The 14545-nt window shown below is 44.1% G+C and overlaps 1 protein-coding gene across 1 annotated transcript in view; it reads right to left on the bottom strand.

Moving 5' to 3' along the window:
• The window catches only part of Slc23a2 (solute carrier family 23 member 2), a 108101-nt gene that overhangs the window by 34318 nt on the left and 59238 nt on the right, over positions 1-14545 (bottom strand). The window contains exons 3-5 of the mRNA XM_090352036.1: positions 10726-10824; positions 7352-7468; positions 3423-3580 (exon numbers count right to left, since the gene is read on the bottom strand). Of these exons, the coding sequence (XP_090208162.1) occupies positions 3423-3580; positions 7352-7468; positions 10726-10824 (374 nt within the window). The remainder of the gene's footprint in view (positions 1-3422; positions 3581-7351; positions 7469-10725; positions 10825-14545) is intronic.

Here is a 14545-nt window from a genome sequence, read left to right as displayed (position 1 = left end):
TGGGGGGGGGACAGTTAGTTAGAGATAAATTTCACCAACTTTCCTACCCAGGCTGGCTTTGAACCGTGATCCTCATATCTTAGCCTCCTAAGGAGCCACAGGCACTCAGCAATTTATCTATTTTCTTTTTTAATAAAATAGGATTCCAGGACCACATTTCACTCACATACATAGCACTAGTTCACCTTTGTTTCCTTCAGATGCTTTGTTTTATCCTTGGGGATCCCCATATCTATAACACCCAGTATGATTGCAATATGGGGTGCTAGCATGCAGCAAGCAAATACATATATACAGAATACAACACAAAGAACTACCTTAGAATTAGCTGGAAAATAATTTGTCTTACAAGCCAGAAAGTCCATCATGAGCAAACTTCTGCTCTAAGCCCTAGGAGCTGACTAATGGACTATAAAACCAAACCAAATCCATGCAGGACACCTGCAATTGCCAGGACTCCATCTGCTTTTCCTTCTGCAGGATGTAGCTCTTGAATCTTACTTCAATTGCTTTATTTATTTGATCCTGTTCTGATCATGTCATTGATATAGTAAGTCATGGGTTACTTAGCACCTGAAAGAATCAACAGGATGTCCTGGCATTTATACCCTACAACTTTCCAAATTATAGGAGGCTTATATAACAATCCACAAAAACCCAACAGATCATTAAAATGACAAAAGGCTATCCCCAGGGTGAACAAATGAGATGGCGGTATGCTGAAAATAAAATATACAACTGCGGATGGGGATGAGGGAGAAAATCTGAAAGAGAGCCAGAGAAGGGATGACACTGTCCAAAAACAAATGTACTCTTTACCTGACTTATGGGACTGTAACCTCTCTATACATCACTTTCATAACAATTTTAAAAAATTAAAGGCCATTCATAGATCACCTCAGTCAACTTTCCTCTCTTTCACAAAGGAAATGAAGAGAGCACCTGGCCAATGGTCTAAGGCTCACAAGGTAGGTTCTTCTGTCTCCTCATTTGATACATACAGTAGATATAAGCTATTGGTAGATACTCTGATAAAGAGGCTAACAAAGGTTCCCCATGACAGGCTAAATTCTGAGGAATCCCATACCACGATATGACTTCCTGCCTCTGCTCCTGCTTTGCCAGTTAGAAAATGCCCTCCTCATCCCTTCTGAACCCAAAGCCCACTGAGTCTCCAGGACCTATAACTACTAGCACCCCCTCCTAACTCCATGAGTCCTTCTAGGGCATCTTTGTCTCCTAGTACACTGCAGACCTGGACTTTATCACATGTGCACAGTCACTTCTGCTTGCCACCAGTCACCCTTGCCTTCTACAAGGATAAGTCACTACATGTCTGTGTGACTAAGTCATTACTCTTCCTCTTCTCCCAGGTTAAGAGTATGAGCACCCCATACACCCCAACAGTCATAGGACTTCCATGCCCCAAGACCAGCACAATACAAAGTATTCCAAAGCACCTTCTCCACCCAGTATTGTGTAATCCTTGCTGTGGCTATTCTAATAGGCAGGTGCCACATACAAGGAGAGGGGGAAGGAAGGGAGGGGGAGCTATGGCTCCTCCCACCAGGGGTCAACTCCTTCTTCATCCTGTCTCAGCTCACTGCTCTTTCAGTGGAGACTAAGGAAAAATGAGCTACCCACAGAGGTTCTCTCTGGATCTTACATCCTGAGCAAGGGGGTACCAGGACCAATGGTACTCACCCAAATTGGCCAAGAGCCCCTGCTGGGTCACTAAGCAAATGTGTTTACTTCCACTGTAGCCAGATTTGGCTCTTGGCATGACATGGGAGTGTAGCTCCCATACAGATGTTGCTGCAATAAAGACATGCTAGGTCTCCACTTTGGCTCAGCTAATCATTCCCAATTATAGATGCTGGCTCAGATTTACTGATGGACTGGCCTGTAAAGTCCACCTCTAAATCAGCTGCTAGAAAAAGACCCATTTCTCAAAGATCAGGGCCCTGTGAACAAGGTAAGGCCACTGAGCCAGAGAACCAAAGCTTCCCCATCCACTCCTGACCTGTAATGCAGAGCCTTGACTGTCATGACAAAAGAAGGTATGATGCTGCTACCATGTGTAGTGCCTGGTCTAAGTGCTCTGTGGAAGGCCTGGACTCATCTCCTTCCTAGGCAGGTCAATGAGACCTCCATCCCTCTCCTGCAGGTACCCTGAGGAGACCCTCCTCTGCTTGGCATGGCATGCCATGGGTGGTGGTTGCAAATAATCGAGCAGGGGCTGAATGAACCCCAAGAGCTTGCCAGCTTCATGGCATCCAGTGAAAAAAGTTTCTCCTCACTAGCAGACCTTGGAGGAAGCCGCCATAGACGCCATCTACACTGCAATCTGCCACCTACGCTGCCATCCACACCTTGGCATACTCCCCCTCCCCCCACAATGGAGGGAGCTCTACTGAGAAGCCTGAGGATTCTGGTTCATCAGAATATAGTCTATCACTCCCAAGCTCCCTTCTGCACCACCCTTCCTCAGCAGAAAAGGCTAACCTGGGATTTACTCTGAAGTTGCAAGAATTAGCAGGCTTATTCTGAGGACAATCCTGAGCAGGGACCCACTTCATCTGAGCAAGACCCTAGGAAAGGGAAGGGCTACACTCTGAAGAGGGCAGAAAGCAAGTATAGGAAGAGCTAGGAAAGATTGCTTCACATCCTTCTTGAGCCAGGTCTCTTAACAATATAAGCAGGGTTCTGGGGAAGCAAAAGTAAATAAGCTAAAGCCTGTGCATCAAGGGAAAAAACAACGTGAAAACTAAAAAGGACAGGTGAGGGAAGGAGAGCCATAGCAGAAAGAAAAGTGAACACGTATAGAAATCCAGGAGAGAGCAACAGCAGCTTCCAGGAAGTCAGGCTTGAGTCACAAGAGGGGTAGGACAAGCCAGGATGGAGGATGGGGCAGGTATATCTGGGCAGGTGGGGGATACATGGTACAGAAGGATGTAACAGCAGTACACGCAAGAACTATGGTGAGCATGGGTCATGGGCATGGCTGGAAACAGAGATAGGGAACAAGGGACAAACTGGACACCAGGTATATCCTAATTTATATGAAGAGTAGAGGACCAGTCCAGTCAGCCCAGAAGGATACAGGAGGTAGAAAGATGGCAGGGATAGGACACAGAATGGGTCTGAGAGAGGAGTCCCAAGGCAGAACAGGTAGGATGCTGGGGATGAGGGCCTAGCCAGCCAGGGACAAAAGGAGAGAGATGGAGTTTCTAGATTGTGCAAGTGGGAGGGGATGGCACTCTCCATCAAGAGAAGAAACATTGCTGGGGTGAGGTGGGGGCTAATGATCACTAGAACATTCTCCCAACTCCAGCTGGTCCTTCCAAGCAGCCCTGGACAAGTGGCCGGGCTCAGGGCCTTAGTGGGGGCAGCAGCATCCCATGTTAGTACCCCAATCTCACCTGCATCCAAATGTTGTCTGCAGCAGTGTTGTAATTCCCACACAGAAGAAAATAGTCCCAATGAGCTGGCTGGTGGCCCACTGATCGTTCCCCACACACATGGCATCGGCCAGCAGAAAGGGCACTGCAATCGTGCCGCTGAAGCATGTCAGGTAGTGCTGTAGGCAAAGAGAACAGCAGAGTGGCAAAGTAAACCCTTCATGTTCTTTCAAATTCCATCCTAAGGTAGGCACGGACCACAGGGAAGATCTTTAGATTTCATTTTGTTGTTTGGGGTGTTTTTTTTGGTTGTGGGGCTTGAACTTAGGTCCTGGGTGCTGCATCTGAGCTCTTCTGCACAAGGCTAGCACCCTACCACTTGGAACCACAGCTCCACTTCCGGCTTTTGAATAGTTAATTGGAAATAAGAGTCTCACAGGGACTTTTGTGCCCAGGCTGGCTTTGAACTGCTGTCCTCAGATCCCAGCCTCCTAAGTAGCTAGAATCACAGGTGTGAGCCACCTAGCACCCAGCCTTGATCTCTGGGTTTTTAATCTATTCTTAATACGTTGAATCATTTCTTTTTTATTGTATTTTCTCATTCTGGTTTTCCTCTTGCAATAACAGTGTTGACTTTCACGCCTTCATGCGAGCATAAGCTTGAATATTTTTTTTAACTAAAAAATATTTGTTGTCCCTTCTCCCACATAGATTGCAAAACTCTAGAGCCTCTCTCCTCTAGCCTGCTCATGCGAACTACATTTTGCATTCTTAAAGCAAAACCTAGTCAGTCATGTTGTATTTTCTTCTAGGATTTTATTTCCATACTTAGATCCCTGAAATAATTAGTCTACGGTTTGTGTGGGAGTGTTTTTAATTTTTTCATGTCTGGGGATTAAAGCTACATGAGTTTCATTCATTGCGTAAGGCATATTGCACCTTCCCTGTGTTCTGGCATTGTTTGGCAAACAGAATTTATGTGTCCCAGTAGGGTTAAAGGTGCAGAAACTATAGAAATCCTTCAGGAACAACCTCATCCTGCTGTTCCTTCGAAGACCTCCTCTTCAGTCCTAAGGCACTGCACTGGCTAGAGCCCTACCTCTCATAGCTTCCTTGCCTCCCTGACTCCCCCTGCAGTTTTCTGTTTATTTCTGTTCTGCTAACTTCCTTTTTCTCTTCCCTACAGCTTCTTGCTTCTGACCAAGCCTGCCAAATACACAGTAGCTCATGAGGCCAACAGTTGTAGCAGGGTTGGGTGTGGGGGAGCAGGAACACTGCTGTTCACAAATGCTTGCTGTACCAAATGCATGCTGTTCTCATGCATTTGTATACAATGTGTGGTTAAGAAATTGACCTTAGCTATTCAGGATCTGGAGGATCTAAGTTCAGGGTCAACCTGGGCAGAAAACTTCTCTAGAATTCAACTGTAAAACAGCCAGTAAGAAGGAAAGTTGAGGGTGAGGTCAAATGGTAGAGTGCTAGCCTAGCAAAGAACAGGGGCATAAATGCAAGGCCCTGGTACCTCAGAGGGAAGGAAAAAAAGTATGAGGCTGCAAGACTAATGGCATATATTCTTGTTTGATAAGGGGAGACTTCTATAGACATTTACATAATACAAAGATTTCAAAAAGTTTGCTTTCTGGCTAGGCACCAGTAGCTCAAGATTGTAATCCTAGCTACACAGGAGACTGAGATTTGGGTATCATGGTTCGAAGTCAACCTGGGCAGGCAAGTCCATGAGACTCTTAACTCCAAACAACTACCAAAGAAAGCCAAAGTGGAGCTGTGATTCAAGTGGTAACACACTATCCTTGAGCGTAACAGCTTCAGGACAGTGCTCAAGTCCCAGGACCAGCACACACAATAAAAATTTGACTTCTGCATCTGGTTTGGGATATTCAATCTGAGGAGGGTTTCTGGTTCCTCCTTTAATAGTTACCTTGCAGCAAGGCTGCCATGATATCGGATGGGAAATTACAGGCTAAAAACCCAACAAAGACATTCTCGGGCAAGTCAGTAGGCACGGCCCAGCAACATGTGCACACAGATAACTAAGCAACAAGGCTGCATTTGTGGGATCTAGGAACTGGCCACACCAACTTGAACAAGGAAGTATGGAAACACAGACCTGGGAAATATACTTCAAGCTAAAAACTATAAGCCCCAGGAGGCAGGGCACCTGCCTACAGCTGAGTTACCTCCTGCCTTGTCTCCCTGACCATCCACTCTCCCTCCTGGGGGAAATTGCAGCAAAGTGGCCAACAATGTGGGAAATTTCCTTTCCTTTAAGAAAGGAAGGTCATAAAACTTAAGATCTGGACAACAGGATTCCTTTTGGGAGGTATTTTATGCAAAGCTTGATGTGGCTGTGGATTGCTTACTTAGATTGCTTTCCTCCTATTCTAGTCTCTCTTTGTTGTAGTTGTTTGGTTTTTCTGTCTGTGTCATGGGGCTGGAATTCAGGGCCTGGGCTCTGTCCTTGAGCTCTTTGCACAAGGATAGCACTCTACCACTTGGAACTACTGTGCCACTTCTGATTTTCTGGTGGTTAAGTGAAGATAAGAGTCTCCAAGACTTTTCTGCCCAGGTAGGCTTTGGAACATGATCCTCAGATCTCAGGCTCCCGAGTACCTAGGATTACAGGCATAAGCCACCTGCACCTAGCTCGCTGTCATTTCTATTCCACTACCATCTTTTTTCCTTTTATATCATTTTTCTTCCTGCTATTAAAACACTGTTTTCCTGCTATTATTCAAATAAAGCTCTTAATGGAAACGGAGCTGTAGCTCAAAGTGCTACAGTGCTAATCTTAAGTACAAAAGAGACAGTGGCCAGGCCCTGAGTTCAAGCCCCAGAACCAGCACTCACATTTTTTTTTAAAAGGGGGAATTTAAGATTGATGTTGAGTCCTCATTCAAACCAGGTGCTGGTGGCTCATGCCTGTAATCTTAGCTACTCAGGAAGCTGAGATCTAAGGATTGTTCAACGCCAGCCTGGGTACTAAGGTCAGTGAGACTCTTATCTCCAATTAACCACTAGAAAACCAGAAGTGGCATTGTGGCACAAGGGGTAGGGCGGTAGCCTTGAGCTGAAGAGCTTAGGAACAGCGCCCAGGCCCTGAGTTCAAGTCCTGCCAACCGAAAAAACAAAAACCTCACATTCACTCTCAGATAATAGTGGCTCATGACTATAATTCTATCTACTACTCAAGAGGCTGAGTTTAAGGACAGCCCTGGCAAAAAGGCTACAAAATTCTATCTCCAAATAACTAGCAGAAGGATGGGTTGTAGGTATGGCTGAAGCAGTAGAGCACCTGCCAGGCAGTATAACGCTCTAAGTTCAAACCCAATATGATCAAAAAGTAAAAAGAAATAAATGTGCATTCATTATTCTTTACAATCAAATCCTCAACAAATAAAAATTTAACTAGATGTCAGTGACTCAGACCTGTGATCCTAGCTACTCAAGAGACGGAAATCTGAGGACTGTAGTTCAAAGGCAGCCTGGGCAAGAAAGCTAAAGTACAGCTATAGCTCAGGTGGAGTGCCAGCTTTGAGTGAAAAAGCTAAGGACAGGGCCAGGAGCATAACCTAGTAGTAGAGTACTCGCCTAGCATGCACAAAGCCCTGGGGTCGATTCCTCAGTACCACATACACAGAAAAAGCCAGAAGAGGTGCTGTGGCTCAAGTGGCAGAGCACTAGCCTTGAGCAAAAAGTGTCCAAGGACAGTCACCAGGCCCTGAGTTCAAGCCCCAGGACTGGGGGTGGGGGGATTGGGACAGAGCCTGCCTAGACTCTGAGTTTCAAGCCTTTGTACAGATGCATGCATGCATACATATGTATATTCACGTATGTACGTACGTACACACACACACACACACACACGCTCTTTAAAGATAATTCCTCAAGCATCTGCTGGTGGATTTTGCATCCTGAAGGGCCTATCTTACCTGCAACCCCAGAAATATGCACAAGTACCAGGGAGGAACATCTTCTATGGTGTAAATCATGTCAGACCTCTGGGGGTCCAGGCTGCCAGTGCTGTCCAGGGTTTCCGCAAGAGAACTCTGCCATGGGAGGGAGGAGACAATGGACTTAAGTCAGTGCCAGCTCAGCTCAGGTGGCACGGACCCACATTAGCTCTGCTCTGCATACCCACTGCTGCTGAGAAACAACTTATCCCAGGGTCATCCATCTCCAGGCATTTTGAACAGTGGACACCTTTAGAGTCTGTTTTCTCCAGGGGAGGGGGGGGACAGTCAATCCTAGACTTGAAGTTCTATATCTCCTTGGAATCAACTCATTCCTGTCAACACCCAACTTGCTCAGAGTGCCTCTCCAAGCCTGCAGTTCCTCTTGCATGGACAAAGATACTCCAGGTTGAGACTAAAAAGTGAAGCCTTGAAAGCTTCAATTCTTGCCAATGAAGAAATATAAAATGTTAGCCACTTTCAAACTGATCTGCCCTTCCACTCCATCATAGGTATCTTTGTACCTGAAAATACGGTCTACCCACCTCTAGCCAGAATACTTCATGATTCAGACAACAATATTGAGTAAAAGTAGCAAAATTCAAAACTAAAGCCAGTGTGGGTGGCTCACGCTTGTAATCCTAGCTACTCAGGAGGCTGAGATCTGAGGATCAAGTTTCAAAGTCAGCCCACACTATAGACCTTGAGACTCTTATCTCCAATTAACTACTTGAAAACTGAAATGAACTGTGACTCAAGGGGTAAGGTGGTAGCCTTGAGCTAAAAAGCTCAAGGACACCCAAGCCCAGGGGTAGGGTGGTAGCTTTGACCTGAAGAGCTCAGGGAAAGTGCTCAGGCCCAGAGTTCAAGCCCCATGACCAAATTGGGGAAAAAAAAAAAGTATAGAAAAATAAGCACTCATGCCTGTAATCCTAACTAGTCAAGAAGCTGAGATCTGAAGATCACGGTTCAAAATTAGTGTGGCTAGCAAGGTCCATAAGACTCAAAAAAAAATAATTTGCAAAAGTCAGGTTAGAAATATGGCTCAAATGGTAAAGCACTTCACAAGCAAGCAAGCTAAATAAGTGCAAGGTTCTGAGTTCAAACCCCAGTACTACTCAATCCACTGCCCCACCCGTACTCCCACACCAAAAAAGGAAAAAACAAAACAAAACACAACAGTGTAGGGCTGGGTGCTTGGGACATAGCTCAAGTGGTTGAGTGCCTTCCTCTAGTAAGCTCAAGTCCTAGGTTTCATGCATAGTACCACAAAAGGGACAAATGAAAAATATAGTTTAAGTAAAAGTTTCTCTCCTACTATCAGCAAATATTTTTAAAAATGTTAAGTGTTATATGTTCACTAAACTAATAAATAACCATCACAAAGACTAGACTCAGATAGCCTAGACATTTCCAGTCAGCCTTGGCATCACTTCTGAGCTCATTCAATGTCTGAGCCAAACAGAAGACTCAACACAGTTTGTCCTCACAGCCTCTTAAAAGGCTTTCATTTCTGAACCTTGAAAACGATTTTTGCATCTTAGAATCTGAGATGCATACAAGGTTTGGTTTTTTTTCCCTCAAATATTTTATAATCTACCAAACAAAACACTTAACAAGAAACAAAATGAAAAGGGGGGAAAAAAAGATGAAAATGATGACACAGTGACTCTGACCTGATCTAGCACAGTAAGTACTTTTATCTAATGAATCTGGCCCAAAGAAAGATGCTTGCCACTCAACTTTACATGAGGAGAGATCCCTTAACGCAAGCAGAGACAGTTATTTCCGCCTCAACTTCTAGAGCCTAAAGGTAAATGTCTGATCTAAGTTCACATTTCATCTAATCCAAATGTAACTAGATGTGACCTTTATAAGACAGTCTGTCTTCTTTTCCAAAAGTAGGTACTGGAAGAGTTTCAGTGTGAATGAGGTATAATGGATACTATGTCTCTTGAAAAGTCTGTAGAAATGGCAGAGAAAATGCACCTGTGCGTAGAGTCTGGGTGTAGAAGTATCACTGAGCAGGGCTGAGCTGCACCTTGGTGTGGTGCTTTTCTGGTGCCTGGAAGATAATTTCTAAGTTCTTGGGATATCCTGAATCTCAAGAGAGGCTTAAAAAGACAACAGCAGCCAACAACAACAAAACTCCAAAGCCTTAGGCTGGGCAATAGCTTGCACTAACAGTATGGTTTACAGCAGGGGGCTCAGGACACAGGCCTCAGCTTGCCCTCCAGAGGGGATTGTTAAGTGACTCAAGTCAGCAGCCATGGCAGCCAGCCACACCTAAATGACTTATCTCCAATAAAACCCTGTATCTCACGGCTCCAGCAAGCTGCTCTGGCTTGGAGTTTTGTCCTATCTTGTTATGGGGACTATATCAAGACATTGGCTGCCTGACTGAGTGAGGAAAGGAAGGGTAGAAGGCAGTAATGCCTCTTGTTGCCCAGACACTGCCTCCATTCCTCTCCTCCATTGCTGATATTTATCCATAGCCTTCCCCTAGAAAGTGCTGTGAGAATGGTAGTGTGACTTGGGTTCTCCAGTCGGTCTAGAAAGCCATTAGGCCTGATTAAGTAAACCCTGAATGGGGTCATGCGAGGCATGACACAACTATGGATACAGGCTACACAAGGTCAGTTCAATTCCATCACACAATCTATAACCACCCAGGTAGAGTGTTAGTGCTTACAAAGTAGCAAAGAATATGGTGGGGGGGGTCACAGGGAGGGTATTAAATCCATATATGCTCCCCACCTCAGTTTCACACGAGTGGAAGGTGCTATGGAGCTGTAAGAGGCAGGACCTAGCTGAAGACTCACAAGGTCAAGGTGGTTAGCTTGGACTACATTATAAGATCCTCTGTCAAAAAGAGGCAGGCTCTAATGAGACATCTTTTGGCCGCCAGCAGTATGGCCTTGAAGGGAATTATGAGACCCTGTTTGTCCTTCCTCTTTCTGCTTCCAAATTAAGGACATTAGCACTTATTCACAAACTCCCTGCCCTAATGAGTCGTCCTTGCCAGTGACCCATTAAAATCACTTCATCTCGAACTTGATCCATCAGTAGAAAGAGTAGAATATGGCAAGTACTTCATTGTAATGATACAAAGCTGAATCACACAGGGTGTGGTTCCACTGCTATAGTCAAAGATCTTCACAGGTGTCTTGAATCTAGGGACACTCACTGCTGGTTTCTTTTATTTACTGAATTGTCAGACTAACAGTCTACAATACTAATAAAACACACAGTAGACAAAGCTCCAGATCAGGTCTATCACAGTTCCCTGTAGCACGGGACAGTGGGGGGGGGGGGAGGGAGGCGGGATGCAGCATGGGTCGAGAGAGAGGTACCTTCTCGGCGATACCATTTTCTGTAGTGTAGATGGCCATGAGCTCAGTGTCTTCATTGTCCTGCTCCCCACTGGACGTGGCCCCTCCATTGATTACCACCTGAGGGGAAATGGTTGTGAGATAGGCTGCCGCACAGAAACGTGTCCTTTCCAAAACACCTCCTGTCATTGTGAAGAGCTCTGCATCTTCACTTAGCACAACAGCAAAAGTTTAGGTTTTCTTACACTGATGGGTGAAGCCTACAGCTGTGAAAGCAGGGACATTTTTGATGGAGGAAGAGCATGCTGCTGTGCCCACGGGATAAAGCTGTGTGAGACAGCTTCTACTTTTGTTCAGGGAAAGCCAGAGTAGAATGTTCCAGACAAATATTGATAGCAGCCCTGGAGGAGAAAGTGCTCTGGCTACAGGAACTCAGCTCTGCTGGTCACTAACTTGTTAATATTGATTTGCTACTAGAAGTAAGTAAACTGCTAGTCTGGATTCCTGACTTTGTCACTGGGAGAAGAGTAGGGATGAATGGGGACACCAATAAAATTCAGTTTCTGGGCCCTTTATGAAAGGACCAGATCTCAACTCAGGACAAATTTAAAGGAAGCAGCAGGTCACAGCTATTTTCTAGCTTGCACTGGGTGACTGTATAATTGTTCTATCAACCTGTACCAAGGACCTTAAAATATTCTTACTTCTCATCTAAGGTTCATAGACACCTAGGAATCTATCCTAAAGAATACAGAAAACAAAACAAAAAGCTTTCACTCCACCCTCGAAAGTAATCACTATTATAGTATAATAGAAAAATAACTTCAAAAGTAATCACTATTATAGTATAATAGAAAAATAACTTCAAAAGTAATCACTATTATAATAAAAAAAATAACAAGGATGAGAAGAAAAAAATGGGCAAGAGGAAGAGGTGACATTGCTCAAAAAGAAATGTACTCCTGCCAGGCACCAGTGGCTCATACCTATAATCCTAGTTACACAGAAGGCTGAGAGGTAAGGATGACAGTTCAAAGCCAGCCTGGGCAGGAAAGTCTATGAGATCCTTCTTTCCAATTAAACACAGAAAACCAGACAGAAGTGGTGCTGTGGCTCAAAGTGGTGGAGTACTAGTCTTGAGGGGGAAAAAAAAAAACTCAGGGACAGTGCTCAGGCCCTGCATTTATGCCCTATAAGCAGCAAAAAAAAAAAAAAAAAAAAGAAAGAAAGAAAGAAAGAAAGAAAGAAAGAAAGAAAGAAAGAAAAGAAATGTACTCTTCACCTGACTTACGTAACTGTAACCCCTCTGTAATCACCATTATGATAATAACTTTTTAAAAATTTATTAGACTATGTATACCTGTAACACTTAAAGAAAAATAATCTTACATCAAATCTGTAATCTTTTGGACAGTACCGGGGTATGAACTGAGAGTTTCCTACTTTCTAGAAAGGTGTTTGTTCTCCCAGTCCTTTGTGCTTTGGTCTTACTTTTCACCTCCACTATAATCCTCCAGTTTATACTTCCTGCTGTAGCTGTGATGACAGGCCAGTGCCCATCATGCAATTGTTTTCAAGAGATCCATCTCAACCATTTGCCCAAGCTGGCCTCAAGCTGCAATCCTCCCTGTCTCAGCATCCAAGTACCTAGGACACAGGCATAAACCACTGGTGCCCAGCCAACTATATTTTAATAACACAGATTTAGCAAGTATGGAATACTGATTTCAAAAACACTAGCAAATCCTCAGTCCAAAGAAAGGAGAGACTAAATGCACAGATTTTTTTTAAAGAAGACAGAGTATATAAAGTTTCAATTCCATCACTATAAGTATAGGAAGAAGACATGATAGTCTAACATATAATTCAACGTATACAGAAAAGAGGTGTATATCAACAATTTGTAAATAACATACCAAATCATACTTTTTCAAAAGGCCAAAGGAAATGGGCAAAAGCAATATACAATACACTGAAATATAAAATATACAATAAACATACCGAAAGCTATCTCACCTCATTTAAAAGTATACAAATGAGAATTCTGCATTTTAACACAGGGTGGGATTTAAAATATGAATGAAGATAAAGGAGATGGCGAGAAGGCTCTGCTCTATTTAAGGTGGCCGTTCTAGGACAGACACATCCCAGATTAAACTCTTACTCATACACAAATTTATCCTCTAGAAGTATTCGTGCTCCTGGTACTTACGTCCACCATGGGACGTAAGCATTTTGTGAAATACTGAGCACTTGGAAACAGCCTAAATGTTCCCCCCAAAAGATAGATAAAGGGCAGGGGCATAGTGGTGCAGCATGAATAAGAGACCACCCTTATCTCTGAGGAGGAGGGACTTGTCTCCATGGCCCCCTTGTGCTACTCCATCAGAATACAGGAATGAGAAAGGCTCCAGATAAAAGGTTCCAGAGCACAAGGAGAAGAAAGGCAGTGAGGGACTGGGCACAGAGGGGGGAGGCTGTCATGTCTCCTCTCAGTACACTGACCATGATTTTATAAGAAGAGCAACAGATTGTAAATTTCTATTTGAATGACATGATGTCCTTTTTCTCAAGTAAAACAATTTGAAACCCAATTTGCACATTTGGATTTTGTCTTTGCCATGGCCCCCGCCCCCACCCCAAGCTACTGTATTTATTCACCTGCAAAAGAGGTTCCTCTACTGGAATCTGTCTGCATCCAAAGTACAGGGCTAGTTTGACTCCAAATGTGGGAGTGAGTCCATTGCTCAAGAACGGATTTTTTTTTTGGTCTGTTTATTTGTACCAAGCGAGCTAAAGGTGCTAAAATGTTTGTTTCTAAATAGTTCTTGGAATGATGGAAGGTGTAGAAGGGAGGGAAGGACAGGATGGAGTGTCATAGGAGTAACCATACATATACTACAGGTCAGTGTTTAATCTAATGGCCAAGTGTGCCTATACTGTTATTCCAACAGAAGCTATGTGAATTGCTGCTACTGACACATGGAAGGCAGAGGGTACAAGGCATGTGGAACAACTCACCTCTGAACAAAAGGTTTGGAACTCGATTTCTCACTCAAGATCTAGAGCAATTCACGCACCATGATAACAGGCCTGACAGCCATTTGAATCTAAACCAATTATGTTCAGAGTAGTAATGAAGTTTTTCAGATTAACTATCCTTTTATTCTTTATAAAAGGCAATACTTGGGGGCAGGGAGTTTAGCCTAGTGATAAGAGTGCTTGCCAAGCATGCACAAAGACCCAGATTTGTGTCTTCAGTACCACATACATAGAAAAGAGCCAGAAATGGTGCTATAGCTCAAGTGGTAGAGCTCTAGCCTCGAGAAAGCCCAAGGACAGTGCCCAGGCCCTGAGTTCAAAGCCCAGGAATGGCAAAAAAATCAAAAACTAAAAAGCAATAGTTCGTTTTCTCTCTCTCTCTCTCTCTCTCTCTCTCTCTCTCTCTCTCTCTCTCTCTCTCTCTCTCTCTCTCTCTCTCCCTTCCTCCCTTTCCCCCTCCTTCTCCCCTCTCCCCCGCTTTCTCTCTGTACTTGAGTTTGAACTCAGGGCTTTGGTTTGATAGACAAGCCCTCTATCACTTGAGTCATACCTCAAACCTTTTTACGGTAATTATTTTTTAGACAGGATCTCAATTTTTGCCTAGGCTCATCTGAAGTGCAATCCTTCCACTTATGCCTGATGGAAAAATACCACTGTGCTAGCTTTTATTTGCTGAGATGGGGTGTTTATCCAAGCTATCCCGAAACCACAAGTGTCCCAATCTCAGCTCCCCACATAACTCAAATGGTAGCCCCACCAGGCCTAGTTATTGTTGGGTGAAATGTGATCTTACTAACTT

This window comes from Megascapheus bottae, chromosome 18 (genome assembly GCF_031878675.1).
Source record: "Megascapheus bottae isolate mThoBot1 chromosome 18, mThoBot2.hap1, whole genome shotgun sequence".
Taxonomy (NCBI): Eukaryota; Metazoa; Chordata; class Mammalia; order Rodentia; family Geomyidae; genus Megascapheus; species Megascapheus bottae.
This window is presented reverse-complemented; position numbering and strand designations above follow the sequence as displayed.